The 26,012-nt window shown below is 39.9% G+C and overlaps 1 protein-coding gene across 5 annotated transcripts in view; it reads right to left on the bottom strand.

Annotated features, from left to right (window-relative positions):
- Nucleotides 1–2,267: 2,267 nt before the first annotated feature.
- HIVEP2 (human immunodeficiency virus type I enhancer binding protein 2) overlaps nt 2,268–26,012 on the bottom strand; it is a 185,693-nt gene continuing 161,948 nt past the window's right edge. For all 5 annotated transcript variants that reach the window (XM_023528378.1, XM_011356136.2, XM_011356134.2 and 2 more), the window contains exons 5-10: nt 19,777–25,320; nt 18,631–18,785; nt 15,070–15,245; nt 11,836–11,937; nt 10,118–11,013; nt 2,268–4,731 (exon numbers count right to left, since the gene is read on the bottom strand). In XM_023528378.1, coding sequence (XP_023384146.1) covers nt 3,907–4,731; nt 10,118–11,013; nt 11,836–11,937; nt 15,070–15,245; nt 18,631–18,785; nt 19,777–24,945 — 7,323 coding nt within the window. In that variant the 5' untranslated portion in view covers nt 24,946–25,320 and the 3' untranslated portion in view covers nt 2,268–3,906. The remainder of the gene's footprint in view (nt 4,732–10,117; nt 11,014–11,835; nt 11,938–15,069; nt 15,246–18,630; nt 18,786–19,776; nt 25,321–26,012) is intronic.

Genomic DNA, 26,012 nt, shown 5'->3' with positions numbered 1-26,012 from the left:
TCCCACTTCAATACAGTAGACTCCCATTATCCATGGTTTTGCTTTCCATGGTTACTCGCAATCAGAAGCGATCCAAAAACATGAAATAAATAATTCATAAGTTTTAAATCTCCCACTGTCCTGAGTTGCATGATGAAAACTTTCACTGTCCAGCTCCATCCTGCTGGAATGTGAATCATCCCTTTGTCCAGTGTCTCCATGCTGTATACACTACCTGCCACCTCGGTTATCAGATCGGTTATGGGGAAAGCGGGAAGAAAGAGAACATATTCACATAACTTTTAGAACAGCATATTGTTATAATTGTTCTATTTTATTATTAGTTATTGTCGTTAATACCTCATCGTGCCTATTTTATAAATTAAACTTTATCATAGGTAAATATGTATAGGTAAAAAAAAAGGTATATATAAGATTCATACTATCAGCGGTTTCAGGCATCCACGGGGAGTCTTGGAACATACCCCCCGCAGACAAGGGGGGACTATCGTACCTGCATCTGGTACACATCTACTCTCTTTGTTGGTTAATGACACCACCCTCTTTCCATTGTCCAAGTTAGAAACTCCAGTCATCTATACCTCCTCCATTTCTCTCAGCCCCAACACCAAGTCAATCACTGGTTATTATCATTTCCTCTTCATTAAGCAAATCTGTCCCTTCTCTCTTCATGACCACATCATCTGTCTGTAAGGTCTATCCCTTTATTTCCATGGAAACAACATAGCTTCATAATTCTTCTGACTAGTCTCCCCTCCTCAATTTTCTCTATGAAATCTATTATCTTCATTGCTGCAACAGTGATTGTTTTCTAAATAATAACAGCAATAACAATGGCAATACCACTTTCTTGCTCAATCCTTCCTTCCTTGCTTCTTCCTGCCCCCCATTTCCTTATAGAGCCATACCTGAGCTCTTTAGGCTGGAGTATGAAATTGGATTTTGACCTTCCAGCTTAACCATATACCACCCTGTCACATACCCAGCTACATCTTGCTTTTTTTATCCATTCACTGCTTTGCACATCCTGCATCATGAAACATGCCCTCTGCATTTCTTTAATGCCCCTGACCCTACTAGAATATAAGATCCATGAAGGCAAGAGCTTTATGTTTTGTACACTACTGTTCCTGTCACACAGGACAGTGTCCCAGTGTAGATGATAAAAATCTATCTGTTGAATAAGTCAAAATAGTGCTTCAGGATCTGTCCCAAGGCCACCTCTACGATGATGCATGTCCGTCCCTGCTCCCATTCTCAGCAAGGTTATTGCTCTCTCCTTCGTGATTACAAAACATTCCAAATGTACCATTATTTTAGCACTAACATCATATTGTACACATTTACTCACATAACATGTCTTCTATTTACGTGAACTTTTTAATGGCAAGAAAACTCTTATTCATTCTAAATGCTCATCATAGTACCCAGTTCCTAGCAGGAACTCAAAAACTGTTTTATAAATGAGAGAATATATGAAATAAATTAGAGGAGAAAGTAGAGTGATTTGATTTGGCTTGGAATCACAGTCAGACACACACACACACACACATACAAGGAAGAGTAAGACGTATGCGTTACTCTATGTAATTAAATGTTTTAAGGATTCCTCGCTGTGAAAGACAGATATTAGACTGGCTATGTTGACCTTTAATTCACCTTTGTAAAACATAGTTTTAAAAGACAGTCTGACTCATAAAACAAAATAGTTAAGTTATAAATTCGCCAATTTGAGATTTTTATAATGGCAATACTGATAGATTTTGACCTTTAATGAGCTTCCACTTTCATTATTAAAAAGGTTCTTCTCTTTTGTAATAAAAGAACTGTGATTTGTGGATATTTTACAGTCTATGTATTCCAGTTGGTTTTTGCTTTCAGTCAACTCGGCAAAAATCTAAAAGAGGTTTCCCCAGCGGAATTTCAGATATGTAAGTATACTGAGAGGGAGGCAGAAAGGGAAATGACAATTTGCTTTATTCATGACTCTTTTAAGATACAATGTATTATGCCCACGCCCATGCTTAGGTCCCAATGACTCCATTTCTAGAGTTCCACTGTGGTGACCACTATCTGTTCTAATCAGATGACAAATGGAAGTCAATGACTGCCTTATCAGTTATTAAAAGCATTCCTATCAGCATACCTCGGGATGGGCAGAGCCTAGCAAGTAAGAGCACAGAGGGTATGTTAATGGTATCAAAATTTTCTTAGAAACGAGATTGGGAAATTCAAATGTAAAACAACACATAAAAACTAGACACCTCAAGCATGTAATTGTATATTTATTTTTCTTTTTAAAGAACACTCCTTAATGTAATTCAATATACAAACTTGGTTTCACAGAATTATAATCCACTATATAGCACAAAGATAACCCAGATCGTGTGTGTGTGCACACGCATGTGTGTGCACACATGCTGCTGTGCCCCTCCCTTTCTTCTATTCTTCTGGACCTACGAAGGCTCCGCCCACTTTCAGCACCAACCAAAGCCCACTGTGAATGTTATATACAAAAGACATCATCCTCCCACAAGTTCTTTTCCCTGGAAAGCTTCTCCCTCCTTTTCCCCCTGAGATAGCCAGAAGTGTGACACTCTCCCCCTCTTCAAAAGGGTAAAGTGGCTTCTCCTAAAGCTGATGCCAACCCTGTTACCGTGTGAACTGGCTGACAGGAAGGGCTGGTGAGCAGGTAGGTCTCCATGCCTCTTCCCCGCTTTCACTCCCACCCCTCAGAGTCCAAGCGCGATCCCTCTGTAGTAGCCTTAGTTCCAGTCACCAACTTGTGCAGCAAGAACCAAGGAGATCTCTAAGCCCAGGTCTCCTCCACGGGCAGCGCACAGCACTGCCTGCCAAGCCACCGGGCCGGCCGATAACCAAGCTCTACACAGTCCCATGTGCTTTGTCACTTTAATTTTTAAAGACACCCTAGCATAGGTCTGTGGCAACCTAGTGTCCAACCGAGTTACATAAAATTGTACCAGTGATGCACTTGTACATATTTACATGGGGCGGAATGTTTTCCCATATTTTTAGATGAGTATATAGATCAACATGTTCACATAAGACCAAATACTTTTAATATTATTTATAACTGATTTATAAAGCTTTGAAAAAACTCACAATAGCACGTTGTTTACTTTAATGCTTTACGGTACTATCAGTTTAAAATCACAATCAGCACTTAAGTTATAGTCAATCCAGCAAACAAGAGACAAAAAAATTTACAAGAGTTAAGAACTGACTGATACATCCTTTGTCTTTTTTTAACTAATGCATAAGTGCAGAATAAGATACTCTAGTTTAAATATCTTGTTTACAATATACATTTTTGTTCTAGTTACGCAACAGTAAATCCCATGCTTCACATAGAAAAGCAATCCACAACATTAAGAAAAAATGTACAATTTATGAAACAAAGTAAATAAATATTAGTATTACAGAATCAGAGCTGTACATAAAAGCTGTTTGGTTTTAATCATATAAAAATATGTTTTAGTGCAACCTCACATATATATTGATGCGGTTTTGCTTTACATCATTTAGATCCAAGTGTCCAAAAAAGGAAAGAAATTACATTTATTACAAAGCAGATACACAAATTCTAAAATATGTACAAATTACTGCTAAAAAATGCTTATAAGAATATAAGCAAAGTAAAGAAAAGGCACAAACATCTGTACAATTTTAAAAGTACCAGACCCAATAGGTTAATTTCAAATTTTGTTTTGGTCAGGCTCATGATGACTTGTTAATTTACCTAATTCTTTTGATATAACAAAAGTATATATAATAGCAAACTACTGTAACTTAGGACAGGCATGCTATAAACTTGATTACCTCTATTTCTAGAAAAACAAAACAAAATAAGAAAATGTGGAAATGAAAGTCTCCATGCATCTTAGATCAATGTAGCTGACTCTTTTCTGATAAAGGTTCTTTGCCTTCCTCTGTGCTTGAAGGTAACTCTTTGCTGCCGTGAAAGCCCGACTGTTTGTCATCCACACAACTCTTGCTGTAAAACGTGGAGTGAGCTAATGCAGTCTGTGATGTACCAAAATTGTCTTTTTCACCATCATGCAAGTCAGGGTGGGTAGCTGAGGTACAGGGCTGACCTGGCTCAGGTCCACTAAAGTGTCTAATGCTAACATGTGCACTTCCCGAGGGTTTCTGGTGGGGGTCCTGCACCCGCACTGGCTGGTCTGCCCCAAGCAGAGCGGCCTCTTCTGTGGCAATCCGGAGAGAGGCAATGGCTTTTGTACAAGTCTGTATATTTTCCTCCTGTTCCCGCTCTGTTGCATTTAGGCTGTCTTCCGAAGTGCTCTGTTTCATCAATAGCCGAGGAGAGGAGGGCAGGCTAGGTGGACCAGATGACTGCAAAATGTGAGGAGATGGCTTCTCGTGCTGCTTAGAAATAATATAGGGATCCTTGGCGAAGGGTTCCCCGGAAGCCCCTTTCTTCTCCTCAGAGCCATCCATTGGCAGAGGCAATGTGGGTGGAGGATGTAAACCAGAGAGGGCCGGCGGCATGGAGTGAACCATTTGGATCCCACCAACTGGCACCATGGGGATGGGAGCTCGCACTTGCTGCTGAGAGTGGAGTGGAAGATGACTGAAGACATAGTCATTGGGACCCTCAGGGAAAAGGCTGGAGCCTGGATGGTCATAAGCACCTTCTTGGTCTCCATAGAGACTGAAGTAAGGAACCTGAGGTAATCCTCTTCTTAAATTCTGCACAGGGAAACAGAGAGAACAACATTTAAAAAACACTGCTCTTCACACTTCGGTCCAGCTATTTCATTCATTCATTCTGTCGCTCATTCACTAGTCCATTCAAAACACTTTAAAACTACCTAACCCTTTTTTTTGATTTTTCATTTTCAAGACAAAAGATTTCTCAGTTGTCCTTTAGACTCTTTGAATGACTCTGTTGGTCTTTGAAAAGTTACTTTTGTTTTTAAACAGCAATGTGATAAAACATGCAGTGTGTTTTCCACTAGGTTTAGTGATACATTTTTGCTCTTTTTTTCGTAAGAGAGAATGAAGAGAAAGTAATGGATAATTACCAGAAAAACCTTACCGAGCAAAAACCACTAATAATTTATAATTAGATACTTAACTTCAAGAGAAAGTAATAAATTTGCCATCTGTTTATATACTGGACAGAATTTTAATATTTTTCTTAAGTGTTGATAAGTATAATCAGAATGATGAGCTTGAAAACTGGTTTTCTTTTTTAGTTTCCTATAGAACAGATGACAAATTGGTCTAAAGGAATAAATTCCTGCTAAGAGATACCCCGGGAAGAAGACCAGCATCTTCATCAAATCACAAATTAAGGCCGGTTTTTGTAAGGAAACTATCTACCCATCAGATAAGTAGTTAACATTAAATATTTCAAATGGTTACAACTCATACTCAGTTACCTAGCCGGGAACCAAAGACGATTATGTCTAACTTCCTCTGATTATATTATTTCCACTCACATGTCTTCTGGGAAATTAATGAATTAAAAATACTTAAAATTTGGGTCCTAACCCTGAAAATGGAGAATTTACTTTCTATAACTAAATCTGTAGCAAAACACAATTTAAAAACTGTGAGATTTTCAGGTTTTAATGACATTATCCAGTTTCAATCACTGAGATTCATTCTTTTACTAGATTGTCATCCCAAAGGCATTCAGTTTTTATTTTTTGAGAACTTAAAAATCAAATAGGTATAAACCTATCAAGTATGATAGTAATCCAGGAGAGAGACAAGAACAAAAAGATGTTCTAATTTATTTCATGGATTTCTATTCTAAAAGTCAAGGTGTGCTTTATACCATTAATGATTCATCCAAGTTCTATTTAGATTGTGAGAACAGCTCAGGAACAATAAATTATGCATCACCTCTGCTACTCCGTGCCATGCTTGGTCCTATCCTGCTCTGGGCTACACTTTAGTCAAGCTAGAAGCAAATGATTTGTCCTGGAAGTGTGGGGGAAATCATTTAATCATCAGCCCTATAATCATAAGGACCTAATAAGCTAGGTTAAGGTGAGAATTTTTATGGTATGAGAGTCATTTAAATACTATCAAAAAATCCTCTCTTGTATACGCTCTGGTTTAGAAAAAGGTATGTTTCCTTCATCAAACACCAGTTAAAATGGAAGAACTGAAATGCCTACAATAATCATCTTGGAAGATAATCAAATGAATCATCTTTTAATCACCATGATCACAGATTTAAAGTTTAAAATAAAATGTAGCTTGGCTATTTTCCCACTTTGCTTACTATTCCATGATGGCCACTGCATACTCTTAATCAGAATGGGGTCTGGGAGGTAGCCAGAGAGATAGATGTCCCATCACATGAGATCTTTGACTCAAGGCTCATAGAGGGAGTGATGAAGTATCCTGTAAAACTAGGATTTATTCATTATGTTCAAAATCCAATAAAACTATATTTGTGTTAGAATAAAAGTTTTATATTCACACCTTTACTGATAGGAAATTAAATGATTATAACTCTGGAAGTAATTCCTATCATACAACCACTTTCATCGCTTCAAAAGCTTCTGGGCCTGTCCATACATCCTCGCTCCTCCCATCCACCCTTCTATACCCTCCAAATAAACTCTCACAAAGGTTTTTATGTTTAGGTTTTTACTCCATTTACAACCTTATTTTGTTTCATAATTTGGGCCTTACAATTATAATACAGTGAACAAATTCCTATCTTACTTAATTTTCAGTAAGAAAAATCTTGATGTGGAAATACAAATAATGAATTCATGTGTGGGTTGTGTTAAGCATATGCATACTTATCTATGTATGTATGTGTACATATATATACACACACACATGTGTGTGTATGTGTATATGTGTACCCCATGTACCAGATATGTTATCCCACTCATCTTTTCAACAGTGTCAGTAGGTCCTCCTGAAGCAAATGCTGAGGAGGAGGAAGGAGTATAAGAGATTCATTGGGGCGGTGTGTGTGTGTGGGAGGGAACATTAAGGCAGCGGAGATAATCCATGTGAAGGTAATGGGGAAGAGGAAGCTGTGAGCCATCCGAGCTCAGTCACTGGCTGGGGGCTGCAGGGCAGAACATGGCCTTGGCTTGAAAACTGAGGCCTATGATGCAGGTGCTAACAGCAGGAAGCTGTCAGCTTACTGCATTCCTTACAGCTGAATGGCAAGTTCTTTCCAGGACAGAAATCTGCTTGGTCCACCTCCCTAACTGCCATAAATGGATAAAGAAACTATGGCCAAGAAGTGAAGTGACTTGCCTAAGATCACACAGATAGCAAGGGACAGAACCGAATGTGGACTATTTCACTAGACACAGTGTTCTTCTACACTACATTTCAGGGACCAGGATACTCTTTTCTTTGACTCCTTACTCTTTATCTACCAAATATTTAAAGATGGAAAAGAAAAACTTTTATGAGAAAGATGAGGACAAAAGCAATAAAAATTTCAACCTTATCCTTGAGCCACACAGAGCAGACTCTCAAAAAAAATTTACTCAATAAATAAAACTCTTAGTTCCTCTTTATTCTATCTATCTATCTATCTATCTATCTATCTATCTATCTATCTATCTATCTATCTATCTATCTATCTGTCTCTATCTATCTATGTATCTATCAATCATCTATCTATCATCTATCTAGCTAGCTATCTACCTATCTAATCAACTAACCAGAGGGCATTCTCTCTCTCTCTCTCTCTCTCTCTCTCTCTCTCTCTCCGCCCCCCAACCTTTCTCTTCTAAAACTGAAACTAACCTTAGGATATTAGGGTAGAAACAGCAGGACAGTACAATCCAATGATTATATATCACCTCCCCCAAACTTGCTCGCTCCTTGGGGCCTATTGCTCAGACTAAACCAAACAATGAGTATGTTATGCTGGGCTACAAGGTCCTTTACACCATGCTCACTGTATCTGTGGGCCCTTGGTCAATGTTAATCAATAAGACAAGGTATTGCTAATAGAATTTATATTGAAAAGAATTCTTTTAGGGTTATTCCAATTATCAAACATTTTCAGAGAGGGTGAAGCACTCATCTAATACATCATCAATTCTATTTTGCTCTGGCAATAAGAATCTCATTCACCACCACAGAAAAATGAAAATCTCTGCCCTTCAAAAATGGCGTGATTAAGCATAAAATGAGAAGTGTTTGGGACCATCTGCCCCCATTTCAGAGAAGATTCCCAGATCTATTCCTTCATATCATGTGAACAAAGCAACAGGCTATAAATTCTCTAAAGATAATTAAACTGGATAATAGGTCAAAGGCTCAACACTTGTGTTTCGTAAATAGTAAAGTTTAACAAGTCTATTAAATGTCCAGGTGAACTGATAAAAACAAAACAAAACAAAACAAAACAAAAAAACTAATGCAAACTCAATGACTAATAAAAACAATACCCTTCCAACAATAACTTTTTTCATCCAAAAATTAGATGAACTCTCGTAGCCCACTCCTAAAATTCCTTTGCCCAAGTTGACTGTGAGTTGTTACTATTTTTTAATAATAATCGTGTGTTGGCACTAAAGGCTTATTTTTTGTGACTGTAATTGAGTGAATGTGCTCCAACATCTCACACAGAACACAGTCTCAGTCCATGTGGCCAACGCCAGAACAGGAGAGCCTGGTTTCACACACTCCGCCAGCATCACTGGGTCTATACCAGAGAAAGCATTTTGCACCACAGGTGTGGTACCTTGGCATCTGAGGAATTTATCACTCTCTATTTATGCTGCAATGGCATTAATTCAGAAGATTCCTCCTTTCTGCTCAGCACCGCCAAGACACAAAAACCTGTGGAAATGTACCTTTTTTTCTTAGCTTGCTAGTTTCTTAGCTTGGCAAATAAATTCTGTCCTGATCGCTATGCATGTTTCTGCAGTAATTGCACCATGAAGACTAAAGTTGGTGGCGGGCTTCTGACAAGAATGTGTTGGGGCTGTGGAGGGAAATGCAGCAGGGGGTTTCTTGGAGTTCAAAAATGACCAGTTAAGCTTATGATTCAGGGTGGTGGAAAGGTGAGGAGAGAGAGGAATACAGGCCACCAGGGCAGTGAGGGGACAGAGCTGGGAGCTGGCAATGCTCTCTTTCGCTGTGAAGGAAGCTGTCGATCTACATGACAGAAATCCAGAGCAAGGAGAGATTGGCAAAGAATAGAGACCAGGAAACAAACAAACAAAAAACATTTAAAGCAAACAAACTCAAGAGGTATCATTCCTCTGTCTATGCTAAGTGCCTGCTTCATTCAATTTTTTAAATCCTACCCAAACTAGAAGAGATGCCAAGGTCTGCTATGCCATGGAATGAAGCAGGGCATGTGCTTTTCAATGGATTTGTATTAAACCTTCTGCTGAAGTATAATTCATGATTGCTACTGTTATTTTAATTTATATTGAGAACATACCATAGCATAGGAATCTCCTCTGATACTTTCTCCCTCAGCTCTCCCAATTTCCCACTTTCTTGGGGCCACCACCTCACTTAGCAAGTGCACTGGATAGAAGGAGGGAGTAATAGTGGCAAGAAAAGCATATATGTTCATGCCTTTGATTTACAAACACACTGATGGGGTCAGTCTCTCTTCTTCCGGTTCCTCACTAGTTTCACATGTCCACTCACTATGAGCAAGGTAATGAGTTTATTAAAAAAAAGTTACTGAAACTCAAGGCTAAGACCTTAATCATAATCCTTACTTGGTAAAGAATTATATAACTATGACACCTAAATGTCCCCGAGAGTGTCTGTCTAAGCAATCATGACATTCCAAAGACGCTATCTTTTCTACTCATGTAAAAGTTTCGGCTCATGTTTATAATTAGTTAAGCTTAGAAAGCATTTAAAAAGGCCTCACCTGTTACCAGCTGGAACGCACCACTGCTCTGACGCAATGCCACTCCACTTGGGGTAATGCCACGGCCATGCTACTGACAATAGCTAGCGATAAAAATGTCTTCCTGCTATTTTCAGTAACCGAGTTCACTCCTCCCTGAGATACCCATGTTATAAATGTCACACTAGTGTGTTATCAAGAGGTTCTAATGTGTTATGACTGATATATTAAAAACAGAAAGCTACTTATACTTACAGGAGGCCCCAATACAATTGGCTCTGCTTGCAAATACTGCCCCATGGACAGTGGTGGGTTATGGTACAAAGCCCTTCTGGGAGATGGCGCTCTAATGGAGGTCAGGTATTTTCTTTCTCTTCTGGGAGAGATGTCTCTTCTTGCCGTGATATCTTTCCCAGGTGACAATGGCCTCCTTGGGGATAGGTGCCTTCTTGGTGAAACATCTCTTTGTGACATCTCTCTTCTCAATGCAGCTTCCTTTCTTGGTGAAAGATGTCTCATGGGTGACAGATCTCTCCTAGGAGATAAATGTCTCCTGGGTGATAAATCTCCTTTGGGTATCAGATACCTCTTTGGCGAATTATCTCGACAGGGCGAAGAATCATATCCTGGTGAGGAATGGTGGCTTGAGGGGGAGAAGTCCCTCGGAGAGGAGCTAGGCTCTGAAGACAGCATGCACTCTTCATCCATACAGCTAGGTATGTCTAACCTGTCTTTGTCTGGTTCCGAGTCTGTACTTTTACTCTGGAATAACCTCTGGTATTCTGTCATCTGGGTATCTTCACATGAGTCACTTGGTGTCATAAGCTGAGTAACCTGAATACTTGGCAAAGTAACCAAATAGCTGATCAATGAAGAATGCCCCAGGGAACTATCTGAAGGAACCGCATGGGGTACGGTGCCAACATTCACAGGCAAAGAGGAGAATCTGGGAGGCTGAGGACTGGTGCTTCTTGATCTGGTTTTTGGTGTCAAATCTCCCTGGTCATCAAAGTCATCATCATCTTCATCGTCATCATCATTATCATCTCCATCCTCACCATCCGATTCTTCGGCATCTGAGAACTGATGATCAGTTGAAATGCTGGACATACTATGCTTCTCAGCTGCTTTGTGCAAATCTTCCATAGTTTCTGAAATAATTGAACATAGATGGTGGAGATCAAGATCCAAACATCAAGGTTAAGAGCTGAATTAGGCCCATCTCTTTCCAAAAGCTTTCCTCAACCCTCCAGCCCCTGGAGAGTTCCAGCTCTGAACTCCTCTAACACTCGCTGGACACTTACCTCTGTGACCCTTCACTGGTTCTTATTTTTTTATGTATGTGTCCGATTTCATCCTCATCCTACAATAAAAACTCCAGAGTAGAACCTTATACCTAAGATATCACACCACTAATACAAAACCCACAACAAATGTGTATGTAATGCTGTAAATGATGATGTTACAGAAAAAAAAAATAAATAAATAAAAGAAAGCAAAATCCTGTCTCGACAGGAATAAGCTTATGTATAAGTGGTGTATCTCAGGAGATTTGGCTGACCCCCAACTTTTCTATTGAGGTATATGATGATTTCTTTTCCTATTCTATTTCCTCTTAATAGGAAAATTAACACATTAACATGCTGTTCAAATTCCCCCCAAAAGCTTCATAATATTTAAATCACTATCACAACACAAGTACAATTAGATTTCCTTTATGATTCTAGATGGAAATATTTTCATAGTAAGAATTTTCCCCCTCCCTAGGTCACGAAATGCATTTATTGCTTCTCACACATGCATTTGTGAGATTTCAAGCAATTCAATGTGTCAGACTTCTTTTCTATGTTTAGTATTTAATAAACTGAAATGGGATCAGTTTTTTAAAAAAATATTTAAATTTATTTTACCACTTTGGCCACAAAGCTGCAGCATGCATAGTGAAGGGGTCAGTTAGCTAAATTATGAAATACCTGCTTCCTCAGTTTCTGTATCGTCCACGGATGTCATTGAGACTCCCAATTCCAGGCATTTTTTCATGTGTGCTTTAGATTTCATATGCTTCGTCAGGTTTCCTAGAAAACACAGCCCCAAAAATGGGAAATTAAGTAGTTACCCAAATGTGACGATTGCTCCAAAATTAAATGTGAAATGAACTAACTTGAGATAACATGGATTTGATTCTGCCCACTACAATCTGGTTTCTGAAGATTCAACCCCGAAAGCTTTGGCCTAGCTTCATGTTTTCTTCATTCTAGAAGGACTGTAGAAGTCTAGAGTCATATCTTTTAAGAGTAGGCACCAAGCACGGTGAGGGACCCCAGGCTTTCTTGACTGAGAAACGATCTACTATCTTTTTGGCCCAAATGGGCCAGCCTCCTAAGACTCCATAAAAACCCGAAGTGGGTCACACCTCTCAGAAAAACTTCAGGATGAAATATTATCGACACACCCACCGAACCCCAGCCCTTCTGGCATTGATCAGCTATAGATTAAACACGCAAGATCCTAACTAGTCAGAAGAAAAAGACATCCAAACTAATGTTAGAAGCAACCCTGTAAATGAATTCAAACATCCATATGAATATTTAGCTCACTGCTTATAAGAAGCATTATTCTCAGTATTTAGCGTCTATCTGTCTGGCATATGTTAGCAAACTTTATGACAGCAGTTTCTTAAATTCTGGAGAAGCAATATTCCCTTTTGATTTATCTTGAAACTCCTATTGTTCGAAGAAAAAAGAAAAAGGTTTTTATGTCAAATATGCAGTCTGATGATGATATAGATATCTATAATTATGTTTATACATATGAATGCATGTGCGTTTCTATAGATTTATATAATTGTTAGATGGAATGTAAGAAATTATGAAAACACTGATCCAATCACCTTTGACTTATAGATCCAGGGAACCAATTCAGTTTTAAGGGCCGTAATATTATCTACGCCCTTTGATGCTGCTTTAGCAATGTACAGTTAATGCCTTATTTTTAAAAGTAGGTTCACTGAATTTAGGTGGAAACTCTCAGCCTGCTAAAATAGTTTAGTCCCCTTGTAGGGGTGTTTAGCTTACTATTACTATTACTGTAATACATGAGTCACAATTCTAAACTTGAACACTGTTTATTATTTTACTTACTTTATTTTTTACTTCACATATTGCTTATTGCTTATAAACCTATGAATTTTATGTGATATGTTGAGAACTCCAAACAGACACATTTCTAGGTCCCTATTGCTCTCATTTATCAAAAATTAAATCCACAATTTTTCTAAAAATCTCTAAGATTTTCATAGCAAATCATCAAGAATTATAAAATCTATAAGTTAATTAACTATATCTATAAATTAATGGAAATCACCTGCTTTTTCAAGAGTGCAAGTAATCATGTATGTGGATGAGTGTGGATGTTGGGCGTGTCAAGATAATTTACTTAGATCTTAATAGGTGTTTGTTCTATACTTTTTCAGCAGGCAGTCAGGCATTGAGCTTTCATCTTCAGGGAAGGTGTGTAGTTAGAAATCTGGCTCTGACGGAACCCTATCCTGGCTTTGGTTTATTGATGTCTTGAACTCTGAAGGAATTACAGCAAGGAGAGAGGAGCAGAATGGCAGAGAGAGGGCACCTGAAGGAGTGGCACAGGCATGGAGCTCTGATGACATGGGTTTGGTTAACAGGAATCTCAGCTGGAGGTAAAAACTGGTGGGGTTTCCCAGGATGTTTAGCTCATTTTAAGATTCTGAGTCATTTGCACATTCCCAAAGGGTAACTAGGAGGTTCAAATAATGATGGAGAATAAATTATTTCCTGCTAAACTCCAGGACAATAGTTCAGAGCCAAATTTAATTTGATTTTTTTCTTTTTTAATAAAACTGTGACGTTCCCTCACCCAGGGTTTTACATGACTCTACCTGCAGCCAAATCATATGCCTAGTGAAGATATATCAGTTGTAATGACTGGTGGATTTGCAGTATTTTCTACAACTAAAGTTTAAAATTTCTTATCTCCCAAGGAGTTTCTCAGTGAAATTCTATATAAAAGGATTGGCTGTGAAAAGGTGAATGGCATTTAAAGGACCTTATGTTTATTTCTTTTGAAATGCAAATGAACACTCCCTTCCCCTTCCTCTGGCTTCAAAGAAGGCATCCTTGTAATATAGATACCTTGTTAATAAAAAAGAAACATATATCAAGAGGCTACACATTTATACTTCTGATAAGCCAAACAATTCAGGATTTTGGCTATAAGAGAAAATGGATACACATTTCTCTACCAAAGATTATTTATTTGATATTTATTTTTCTTGATGGGTGGTGGAGCAGATTAATTGGTATGCAAATTTAAAGTTAAAACACTGGAGATAATATAAAGTTAGTGAGGGAGTGTCTACAAACCCATTAGCTCTAACATACTTACCTACAGTAAGTAGTAAAACATGGTGCTGCAAAAGTCAAGCCACCTCTAGTTCACTCCTGTTTGTATCCAGAGAACGCTGGTTTTATGCATATTATGACTTTATAAAATGACAGAAATGTAATCAAAGCAAGCTTCTTGTGTAAAATAATATAAATCTATCTGTGAAAAATAGTCATTTTTTGAAATGACCGAATATCATTTCAAGGCAAGTCCTCATTTCCTGATATTAACAGTTGTGGCCTGAGAGTAAGAAATTGTCTCTATGCTGATAAATACACAGAACCCAAGCTATCAAATTTCTATACATAATTAATGCAACTGTGGATGGAGAGGCCCACCTGGGAGTCTGTGGATTTCTACATTATTTATAATCTTGAAACTGACCATGGGCACATTTTTTCTTCCCAGCTGCTGCTTGCTTTTCTAATGTCACTGCCTGGATTGTCTTCCTGCAGTATTTCTACAGTGGTGCAAAGATTATCTAGACCACATAACGTTTCCAGCATGAAGTAATAGCGATCCAGGTAATTCTGAGCCACTTCCTTCAGAGACAACTGGCCTGGGCCCAACTCTACAGCTCTTACTTAAGTCATAAATGGAGCCTCACTGTCTCAAGTACATCCTTTGATCACTTACATAAGGGAGAAAATATATTTGTGGGGTCATATTTTCACAAACATCACCATCTTATCGTCGATGAAAGTCAGTTATAAAATGGGATTCAGAAGTCAAAGTAGCCATAAAAAAAAGTGTTTTTCCTCTTAAAAAAAAAAAAATCAGACCCATACCTTTCGTTTTGAAGGCAAAGTTACATAACTTGCATACATAAGGCCGGACGTCAGTGTGAGTGCGGATATGCTTTTTGAGCATGCTTGGCTTCTTACAGCGAATCCCACATTCTTCACAAATGTACTTTCCACGACCACGTCCTCTGACGTATACATAATCTTCATTTGACTTATATCTATTTAAAAAAGGAGAATCCAGTATGTTTTCAAATACTTTAGTGCATTATATAATCAACCCAAAAGCTAATCATATGCATGGCAAATTTTTATGAGGGGCTTTTAGGATTACTCAGCTTTACTTCCAGAAAGCCTATGAAATTTATGTAGTAAATGCCTGGAAGAACTAGATAACAGATTTGGCCTTGTAAGCATAATGTAATTATTTTCTACATGGAGTTCAACATGGAATTGGCTCTTCTATTAAGTAGAAATCTATGGACATGGTATAGATGTTCAAACGGGCTTATATAAGCCTCAAAGAGTTGTAGAGCTGTGCCTTACTACTTTTGGATTCTAGTGAAACTTCCAACCAAGAAACATCCAAAAAGTTATAGCAACATATTCAAATCATCATATATCATTAACATGACATCATTTAAGATGTGCATGCACAACACACATATACTCTAAATTTGCTAGAATTAATATAACTGATAACTTCTTTACAAGTTTCTACTCTATTTTTAAAATCTTGGCACACAACTGTCTCAGAAATTTCTAGCTTACACAGGCTGAGCTGAGCTCACCAACTGTTGTCTACAGATTTGATCTGCTCTTCCCAAGGACCATGAATCTGTACTAACGTGGAGTCTCAATTCCAAATGATGTCTGGAAGGTGCAGTTACATAATAAAAACTAGAGATTCAATCAAATTTGCATTTGTCTCTGGAAGGATTTAATTGAGAAGTTTGAAAAGATGTCTAATTTTAATCGAATCAGTTAGATGAACAAAGTCTTAGGTATTCTCTGTGATAATCGACAGAAGAAATCTACCCAGTGCTCGACAGTCACATTTTGTTTAGAAAACAATGAAAAAGTTCAGTAGCATTTTATTAAATAGTTAAATGAATATCATTAACTTTTAAGTCACAGCTAGGTTAGAATTATGGGTCTAATGTCATTCTTGGAAAAATATTCCTTTTGAGGAGTTCTTTTTATAACTTCAAATGGTAAACTGACATACAACATGCCCTAATTCACTTAAAGGCACTAGATTTACAGGTTTTTGTTTTTGTTTTTGTTTGTTGACATTCTAAGAACATTGTAAACTTGTCCATTTGTCCTAGTTAATCCATCATCAGGAATAAAAGCAGGTTCAATTTAATTGATCTAATGCACTGAAGGATTTTTAAGAGAGAAAATCCATCCACATATTTAAATACAACTCTGCTGTGGATGCTATTTAATCTTAACATTATCTACTTTTTGGTTAGTACCAATCCAGGGGAGAATTAAGTAGTATCAAAGATACGAATAGTTCACTTCGCATGCTTTTTGCTCCCTTAAATCTGTCCCCTTTTACAAGAAGTTTTTAATGTCAACTTCTACTTCAAAACTTTATCTTTTGTCTCATATCACCTTTTGTAATAAAACAGAAAATAACCTAAAGATGCAAAATGTCTTTTACCTTTTAATTTCACTATTCTCTGCACCAAACTAGATGAAATTACCTAAGGAATATAGAATAAAACAAATAATTCCATAGAAAGCTAGTTTTCTTTAGGGAAGGATATTTTAAGTTTATTTTAGCCCATCATCATAGTTGATGGGAAATACATTTCATCTTCAAATAATATAATTCTATTTTAAAGTCTTAGCTGATTAATTCCAGAATGAAAAAAAAAAGTAAAATTCCATAGAAAATATATTTGTATATTAGAAAAATCTGTACAAACAAATAGTTACCATTCAATGGTTCTGTAGATCCATGAATCTACTTGGAATGAGAATTAATGAATTTTGAAAAAATAATTAAAAGGGTATGTTTAATTAAATTACTAAATTTATGAATTACATAAGAAACACATACACTTAAAAAAATTGCTCAGTAATACTATTTTTTTTTTTAAGTCATCACTTTGTAATCACCAGAATGAGACTTGGTAATATACTGCTTGGAATGAACACCTGGTCAACACCAGGCAGAAGTTGGGTCACAGATTAAGCCACGACTGGGACTTAGCCCATCACACGGGGCAATGGAAGGAGGAAGAAATGAAATATGGGCACAATCCCTCTGGACCATCAAAACACAGCAAGAAAACGTTCACATACACTTTGTCACTTGTGTCCTTCGTTAGTGGAGATGGGCTCCCCAAAGCATAGAGTAACTGAAGGTCTCGCTAATCTAGTACAAGTGCATTACTATGGAGAAGACTGCTGAATGAAAGAGGGTTGATTCAGTCACAGGGACCTCTCAGCCTCTGAGGAAAGGTAAAATCTATATTTCTCTCGTTTGTGTTAAAAGGTGAGGGATGTCACAAAATATTTAGACAAGCTTTATGACTACATATAACCGGTTTTAGTGATGAAAATACTAGATGTCCATCCAAAGAGGGCCAAACGTAAGAGGCCCTTAAATCATCCATCTCCAAACTAGTAATTTATGTGAGAAATTCATATTTTATATCAGGAAACACTTACTATTCTATAAGTCAAACAGATAACATTATTCTGTCCTCCAAATATAATAGGAATAAATTCATGCTCATGGAAATATTTAAATTATAAATCTGTTGTACAGATAAGGCTATTTACATCATAGCCCCCTAAAAAGGATTAACGTACTTTAAAATATTTTAATTGTAAAAACAAAAATTTGTTTTTTTTCCTCCCACTGACTGGATTGAAGATACATTTCTATTGAAATCTAAAACTAGGCATTACACGTATGTGTAATTTTTCTTAACTATACAGGTAACGAAGTCATTGAACCTCATTACTTGTGTTTCTACAACTTAGAATTTGACATTTAAAAAGGAATTCCTAAAGAGAGAGAAGTGTCACAGACCAGAGGAATCTGGAGAAACATGACAACTAATGCAATGTGGTACCCGGGCTTGGATCCTGGAGCAGAAAGAGGACATTGATGAAAGTGGTGAAATCCAGAAGTGATGAAGCCTGGAGTTTAGGTAATAATAAAAGCAATAAAACAAACAAATTAACTAGTTCTTAAGGTTACACATGAGTGTGCATGATGGCATTTTTGTAAGCACAGAATAAAAATATGCCCATTAATAACAAAATACTCATTAAAATATTAAAGAATAAACTTTCAAGATTCCACCAATTTAGTTGATTTTATACTAAATTAGAGGCATGAAGATCTAAAGCAGAGGCTCACACCATACAACATAGGGATATTTTCATTAAAAGGGAGTCACGAAAGCAAGGGGACGAACTCATTATCTATTACCAACCAGACTTCGGAAACGTGAACAGAAAAGTAATTTGCTTCACACTTCTAGCTCGAGTAGATACAAAGTTTTCCATGCAGACATTCAGTACCAACTGCTCTGACTTAAAACTGTATGGTTTACATTTGCACTTATGTTTCCTTACCCTCCTTCAAAGATTTTAATTCGGATTGGCTCAGTGTGTTTGGATCCAATATCTTTATCTCCATGAATATCTCCTTTCCCTCTTTCCTTTAAGATATTTCCCACTAGTTTCCTTTCTAGTTTGCTGCCAAATAAAAAGGACGCATCAGGTTTTATCTGTAGGACAAAAAGAGAGAATCATTTCATATGCTTTCTCTGTGACAGAGAGGAAGCCCACAAATCTAGCTTTTCCATGATCTCTGAAAATTAGCTTAAATTCCACGCTAAAAGGCCACGAGCTGGTTACATAAAATAAGGGACAATAGGGATAGAATCAGAAAAGAATGACAGTGTCTACTGAATAAATTCAACATTTTGTTAAAAAAAATTTTTTTTAGCACTTACACTGTGCCAACACTAATAAAAACTTTAAAAACATGTTCTATATTCTGAAGCAGCAATTAAAGCCATCTTTATTAAGGAAATATTTTCAAAAATCATTCAAGGGAAATGGTAACTGAAATAAGTAAAATATATTTTTAAATCCTCCATTTGCTTCTTTAATAGCCGAGCGCAAATTCCAAAGTGCCCCTTATTAATATTTTTATAATTTTATATTCATGGCATCGATAGTTCGATTTTTGAACAAACCAGCTGATTGCTCGGGGGAAAAAAAATACTTTAGAGAGATACATAGAAAATAAATTTTAGTAAAAAGTATTGTCAGTGGGAACAAGCTCTCCGAAGTTTGCAGAGTTCAGTTCTGACACCCTGCACCTCTCCTGCCTGATTTTATTTTTCAGCGTCCACTCCCTGTTCTGTGTCCCTATTTCACAATTTCCGGAATTCCTCACGTCAAAAGAAAAGTCAATTTGCTAGGTCATTAACACGGGTCAGAAGGAAGAGGAACCCGAAGGAATTAGTCCCGGAGGTAGAATTTTGTGGCACCCTGGTGAAGGAGACACTTTGCGGTTGGGACCTTCCCGAGGCCTCATGACTAAGTTTACATCAACAGCTTCTCTAACTTAAGTAAAACCAGCGCTGCAGAGGACGCCCCCAACTCTGACCTCTGTTTTATTTGCATTTTTAGATCGTATGTCCTTCGCTACGTATTCTGCTCAGCAATCATATCCACAACACAGAAAGCTTTCAGAATAATATTCGTTACCTGAGTGAACTGCTTCCAAGCACTTGATGATGTAAGCTTGCCGGTTCCAGGCCTGTGCATAGCAGCCAGAGTATAAATTTCTGCAGTAATTTTTTGCTTGGACCTCAGAAGAGCCAGAGTGGTCTTGGTGTTCAATCCCGATGGGTTTGGGTTACAGGAACTAATGCACCATGAAGCATAAACCGAGGATTTGAAGGTGGCCTGTTGCACGTAATTGGGTTTTGTATAATTCAAGAAGCACCAACTCACAGTAGTTGTTGTCCGCAGACTGGGGAACTGAAGAATCTGCTGGAAATCCGCCACATCCGTGAAAAGAAAAGTTGAGTTTGCCACTTTCCCGCTTGGGCCAGAGGCCATGTGGACCAGCATGCCAACAGGCAGCTTCTGACCCCGTCCCTGCTCTTCGAGCTGACTGTCTCCCTGTGGCAACAAGGAACTCTGCGGGCTCATACTCATATCAGAGGCTGTCTCATCAATATCTAACTCATCTGAGGACTCTTTGCTTTCAGAAGGCCCACTGGACTTCTGCCCGAGAGAGGGTGCCCTGGAGCTGGGCGAGAACGGCTCCCTCGAGGGCATGCTGGCAGACGGATGGTCTTGAGATGAGGAGGGGGACAGTGAGGAAAAGGAAGATGACCCCGACTGCAAGCCATCCTTTGGCTCAGAAGCACAGCCTTGTCGAACCAGCTGGGGCTTCTGTGGGCGGGAGAGGTCCTTTTTGATGTCTGAGTTGGTTAGTTCCACAGCACTAAGCTCCTCAACAATCTGTCCATACATCTTTTCTTCCTTGACCCTTTTCTGCTGCTTCGTTTCCATGAAGAGTTCTAGGCTGCTGGCTGGAGAAAGCATTCGCTTGCTACCTCCCAGGCTGGCGACGCTGTCAGAGGTGGAAGGTAAGCATAAGGGAATTGAGGATTCTAAGCCAAGAGGTAAGGTCTGAGGTACTTTCCAGATGGGGTATTTTTCCAAGCCTGCGTGCTGCCCCAGCACCTGGGCAATGTTAAAGCCTATCCCTTGCATGGTCGCGCTGGTTACCAGTGTTCTTTGGGTCATATTTTCATCAACTTTGCATATGACAATCGCGGGACTGTTCTGCCCAAGTATCTGAGAAATGCTTGTGTACATGACACTTCCATAGGATGGGACGTGGGTCTGGATCCTAACAGGAACCACTGTTCCCGGTAAGGACTGTAAAGGCCCAGCGTTGGCCAAGGCGAAATCTTCTTGAAGAACCTGCTCAGAGGGAGTGTCAACTGACTTGGTGCTCTGGTCGGACGGAAACTTTGGAAGAAGATTCTTCGAGTGTAGCCCTGATGTGCCTGAATAACACGGGTAAGTTTGCTCTTTCGCGTGTGCATACTCAGGGGCTTTCTTTCCAGTGTGCTCTGCAGCGTGCTCTAAGGGATAGCTAGGATGAATTTCTGCCTGGAAAGAAGGCTTGCCATAGCTCTTCTGAGGGTGTGGTGCAAGGGGGTGTGGGAAGTGGGCCTGCCACCAGGGAGGCTGCTGAGCTGGTAGATGAACCATACAAACAGTAGGATACTGAAACTGAAACAAGGCATTCTGGATTGGAGAAAATGGAATAGTCTCTTGATGTGGAAATAAATGTGGCTGTTCAGGCAAGTGCTTGCTTGAGATATAGGATGTCGGTTGTATCAAGGGATTCCTCAGCGATTCCTGACTGTCCATGTGCATGACCTGTTGTTGGGCCAGGTGGAGAGGCCCTGAGCTCAGCTGGGCACAAGGACCCACGACCTGCTTCCCTGGGTCCTCTGCCTGGAGAGGAGGCAGCACGGAGGACGGGGCATGGTGCCATGTGGACCTGAGGCCGGCATGCAGATGCTCTATCTGCTCCTGCTTTACGCCCAGATCCGTCCCGGCCTCGCCCTGGGCAATCTCGGGAGACCCACTGAAGGAAGCCTGACGCACCAGGAAGCATTTCTTCCTCTCCCGTGATGGGGACAACGTGGAGGTCGACGCCCCTGCCACCGGAGCGTGGGACAGATTCCCATAATCAAACGATTTGCTCCGAATTTCTGGGACTTCAGTTGGGTGAGGGCAAGGCATCTGCTCGGACGAGCATCGTCGCATCTCCTTTTGGTGGTGGTGGCCTGGGACAGACAGTGAGTACGAACCGGCAGGGACAGTCAAAAACTCTGAGTGCTTCCCAAGTTCATCTTGCTTACCAGGTGCAGCAAGCTTAATGGTTTCCTCTCTTTCAAAAGACATTGAGAAGCTGGAGCTATGGGACAAGTTGCTTTCCTGACTGGGGCTACGCGAGAGGCCCGTGCCTGTGGACTCAAAGCTGGACTCTCCCGAGGAGTGCTCCATGTCTGCGAGCCGCAGACGCTTCTTTTTGGGCGGCAGCTTTTCAGCCGGGAGCTGGGAAAGGGTCTCGCTTCTCTGGGGCCACTGAAATTCCTCCACAGGCTTCTCTGGCTCTTTGCTCTGGGCTTCTTTCTCCTTCTCCGGTTTATCAGGCTCCTCGGTCACGCGAATCTCAGGGACCTGAATGTTGTGCTGGCGAACCAGCCTGGGCTGTGCGTGGTAGGACGGCTGCTGAACTTGCTGAGAAGGAGATGGTTTCCCCCCACTGTCGGTGCCATCCCCCAAGGGAGCCCACTCCGGACTCACAGGGGCTTCTGAAATCTCACTGTCACAGGTCTCAGAAGGGGAAGGGGCTTTATCCTGTGCACTAGCCACCAGTTCAGATGACTCAGACCTTTCAAACGAATTGGGTCGGCTCAGCGAGTTTGTGTGTTGAATCACAGAAATCACATTTCCTGGCGGTTTCCTGCCCCCTAGGTCTGACATCTTGTCTGAATCAGTGGCCGACGGCGACTCCTCTGACCCAAGAGATGGACTTCCGGATTGCAGCTGGGGTCGACATGGGTCAAAGCGCTCAGAGTGACCATGAGAAGGGTTCTCATGCCCGGCCACGGCAAATCCACCTCTCATACCTTCCTGCATCTGCAATTTGGGGTCATAATCTGAAGTCATTATGCCCATGGGAGCGCTTACGACGCTGCTGCAAATCATGGGGGTGTCCTCCTCATCTCCCACACTCTTCTCTTTCCGGCGTTTCCTATTTTCACATGTAGTTCCAAACATGGTTGGCACGCCCTGCAATGGCACTGAGGGATCCATAAAATATTCTCCGCCATGTTTTAAAGAGCTTAAGCAGGAGATGTCCCTATAGCTTTGCTTTGGTGTTTCAGAGTCTTCCCACTTCTTATAGGGTTTCCGGCAGACATCATAGTCATACCCAACTCTGTCCCCAGGAATCAATTTCTTTTCCTTCAAGGATGAACCTGAGATGCTCTTTAACATCCTGCCATGGTGCTCCGCCTCCACGTGCCCCTCCTGTACGGAAGGCAGTTCAAATGCAGCTTGTCTTCTTAACATGCGCTGAGGGGGTATTCCTACCGTCCCTGGATAGAACACGTCATCGGAACCAGTCATCCTTTCATCAAATGAGTGACTTCCTCTCAAAGAAGGAGGAATGCTCAGATTAGTTGCTGAAGAAGTTGGCATTGAGTTGCTTCGAATAAGGGGTGAAGAGTCCACGGGAGCTTCTAAGAGAACTGGGTTGCTGCCTTGGAAATTTGCAGGATAAAGTTTTCCTTCGTTCCTGATAGATGGTGGAACAGTCTGGGATTGTCTGGACTCGCTGTTGAATTTAGTGGATTTCAGCATGCTTGTCTGAATGGGGTCGATGTCGCCTTTGCTTGGGATCAGCTGTGAAACAGGATCTTCAAACATCTTGACCTCTAACCTGGTGTTGACATGAGGTAATGGTTCCATCATACCCTTCCTACCCATCGTGGCACGCTCCTGACTTGCGGTTGTAACACTGAGTGTGTTTCTGGGACTAAGCCGGCAGTATTTTCCAAAGATGATTTCTTCATAAGATTTTGCATTTGTGTTTGGAGGGCTTATTTGCTGCTCTGCGCTTTCTGAGCGAGAAAAGTAACCAGAGTCAGTGCTTCCTTTACTGTGCGGGCTCAGAAGGTTTAGAGATGGCTCAGAATCTTGTCCTTTTTTCTCTGACAGTCTTAGTGCAAGTTTCTGTTTCACTGTGTGAGAGTCATCAGCCTTAGTATTTAAAGTCGGATTAGGTAGTATATCAGAGCCAAAATACTGAGAGCTTTCGTTAGGTAAAGGAATCCCGCTTTTGGGAATAATCAGAATCGGCACCTTCATCGGACCTCCCAGCGATTCCTCCAGGGACCCACGGTAGCCCACTCTGCTGGCAATATCCAGTGGGACTGGCGGACCAGGACTCATTTTGTCAGAAGGCTCAACGAATAGAGAGCTCTCCTCATCTGTGTCTGTACTCTGTTCACCGTCTGAATGTATTTCTGCTTCTACATCAATAAAACCAGCCTCTAGGTCCAATTTAGCTACAGCTGACTCTGTGAAAGGGACTAATCCTGCCTTAATTGCATGGGCATGTGACTTCCTGTGCTTGTACAAATTGCTCTTTGTCTTGAAAGAGAAACCACAAGGTATACATGGATATGGCCGCTCACCAGTATGGGACCTGATGTGTTTTTTCAGCACGCTCGGTTTGGCACATGCCCTGCTGCAGTAAGGGCAAATGTATTTGCCAGGCTTCTTGGGTTTGTGCTCTTTCTTGTGAGCATCTTCTGACTGTTCGATACTTTTCTGGGAGTATTGGCTAAAAGCAGGGTTCAGATTTGAAATCTTTTTTCTGGGATAACCACCACTGTGGCCATGGATAGGAAAAGGAAATAGGTCCTCGGAGGCAATAGACGGCAAAGGGCCAGGGAAAAGCCACGGGGGGCCCTCAAGGCTCTGATGGGGCTTGCTGCTGTGCATGACACCCTGTGGCAATGAGTGCTGAGGGAAAGAGAGTGAATGTTGGCATGAATAAGGACTCGGACGGTGTGGTGGATATTGCTTCTCTGGGACTTGCTGTGTCATTTCACTAGGGGAGGCCAGTTTCCCAGAACCAAAGAGTTGTGCTGATGCTGTGTTCCCAATTTGCTCCGGATCTATTTGTGGTTGCCGCTGACCTTCTTGGCTGCCAAAAGTGCTCATCTTAATAACGGCTGATTGTTCTTGTCTCCATCTACCTGATGCTTTATCAGTTTCTCCAGACCTTGAGGTAGCTTTTTGTCCTAGAGCTGTGTCCCCAGTGTCCATTTTGTTACACAAGGTCTTAAGTGCTAGTTCTCTTGAAAGTCGTGCAGACTCATGGAGCGTCTCCAAAGCTGTGCTTTTCAAAGCTGGCTTGTTTCCATGTTCCAGGGTGTCTGCAAGCTTGCTAAGTGCCCCTCCTCGTTGGAACCTTCCACACCCACCCCACAGTCTGTGGGCAATGGCAACGTCTTCGGACCGGGGCTATGACACAGTTCTCTCCATTGTACAAGTGTCCATCCAAAAGCTAAGTGCAAATCCAGGAGATTTCTTATGGCATTTGAGTATCTTCAACCGGGATGAAATTGGGATGATGAATAGTCTAGGAGAAATTTTGTCCATCTACTAGTTCAACTGCCAGTTTCGCTAAGATAAAATGATCTGGGGGGGAAAAAAAAAAAAGGAAAAGGAAACACAAAGAGAGTGTCATAACAGTTATCAAGTGAGAAACCAACACCAATCCAAAATAAGCAGCCTAAAATGGAATAAATCGAAAACGATTTTGACTCCAATGAATTTTTTTGTAGCTGTTACATTAATTCCTCAATTAAAGGATATTAAAATCAAACTTAGCATTAAGTCATAAGCATAAATCTCTTCAATACTTGAATTGTGGTCATCTTTTAAATATGCCTTAATTTTGGTTAGAAAAGAATTTAAAGAAAAACTTTTGATAAATATTATTTATAAAGTCATAAAAAATTTTAAAGCCATCATTAAATAAATTGAGAGCTATTTCTAACCAAGTTTTATGACTTGCATGTTGAAGTATACGACTTATTGCTCTACACAGATATGTTATACATTAATACAAAATATATATTTTTAAATATTTAATATAATTACATGAATGTAATATACAAATACATAATATATAATATACAATGTAGAAATATTTTATAGCTTAAAAGAAGTGATTAGAAGAGCTAGACTAAGGCTCTAAGAATCAAAGACAGTTCCAGAACTTTGGAAATGGCAGAAAGTGAATCTAAATATAAATTATATTTTAAAATTATAAAACCTTCATAATATGGGGAAAAAGACATATTTGGGGACAGTTAAAAAATGTAATG

This window comes from Pteropus vampyrus, unplaced genomic scaffold, assembly GCF_000151845.1.
Source record: "Pteropus vampyrus isolate Shadow unplaced genomic scaffold, Pvam_2.0 Scaffold24, whole genome shotgun sequence".
NCBI classification, from domain to species: Eukaryota; Metazoa; Chordata; class Mammalia; order Chiroptera; family Pteropodidae; genus Pteropus; species Pteropus vampyrus.
This window is presented reverse-complemented; position numbering and strand designations above follow the sequence as displayed.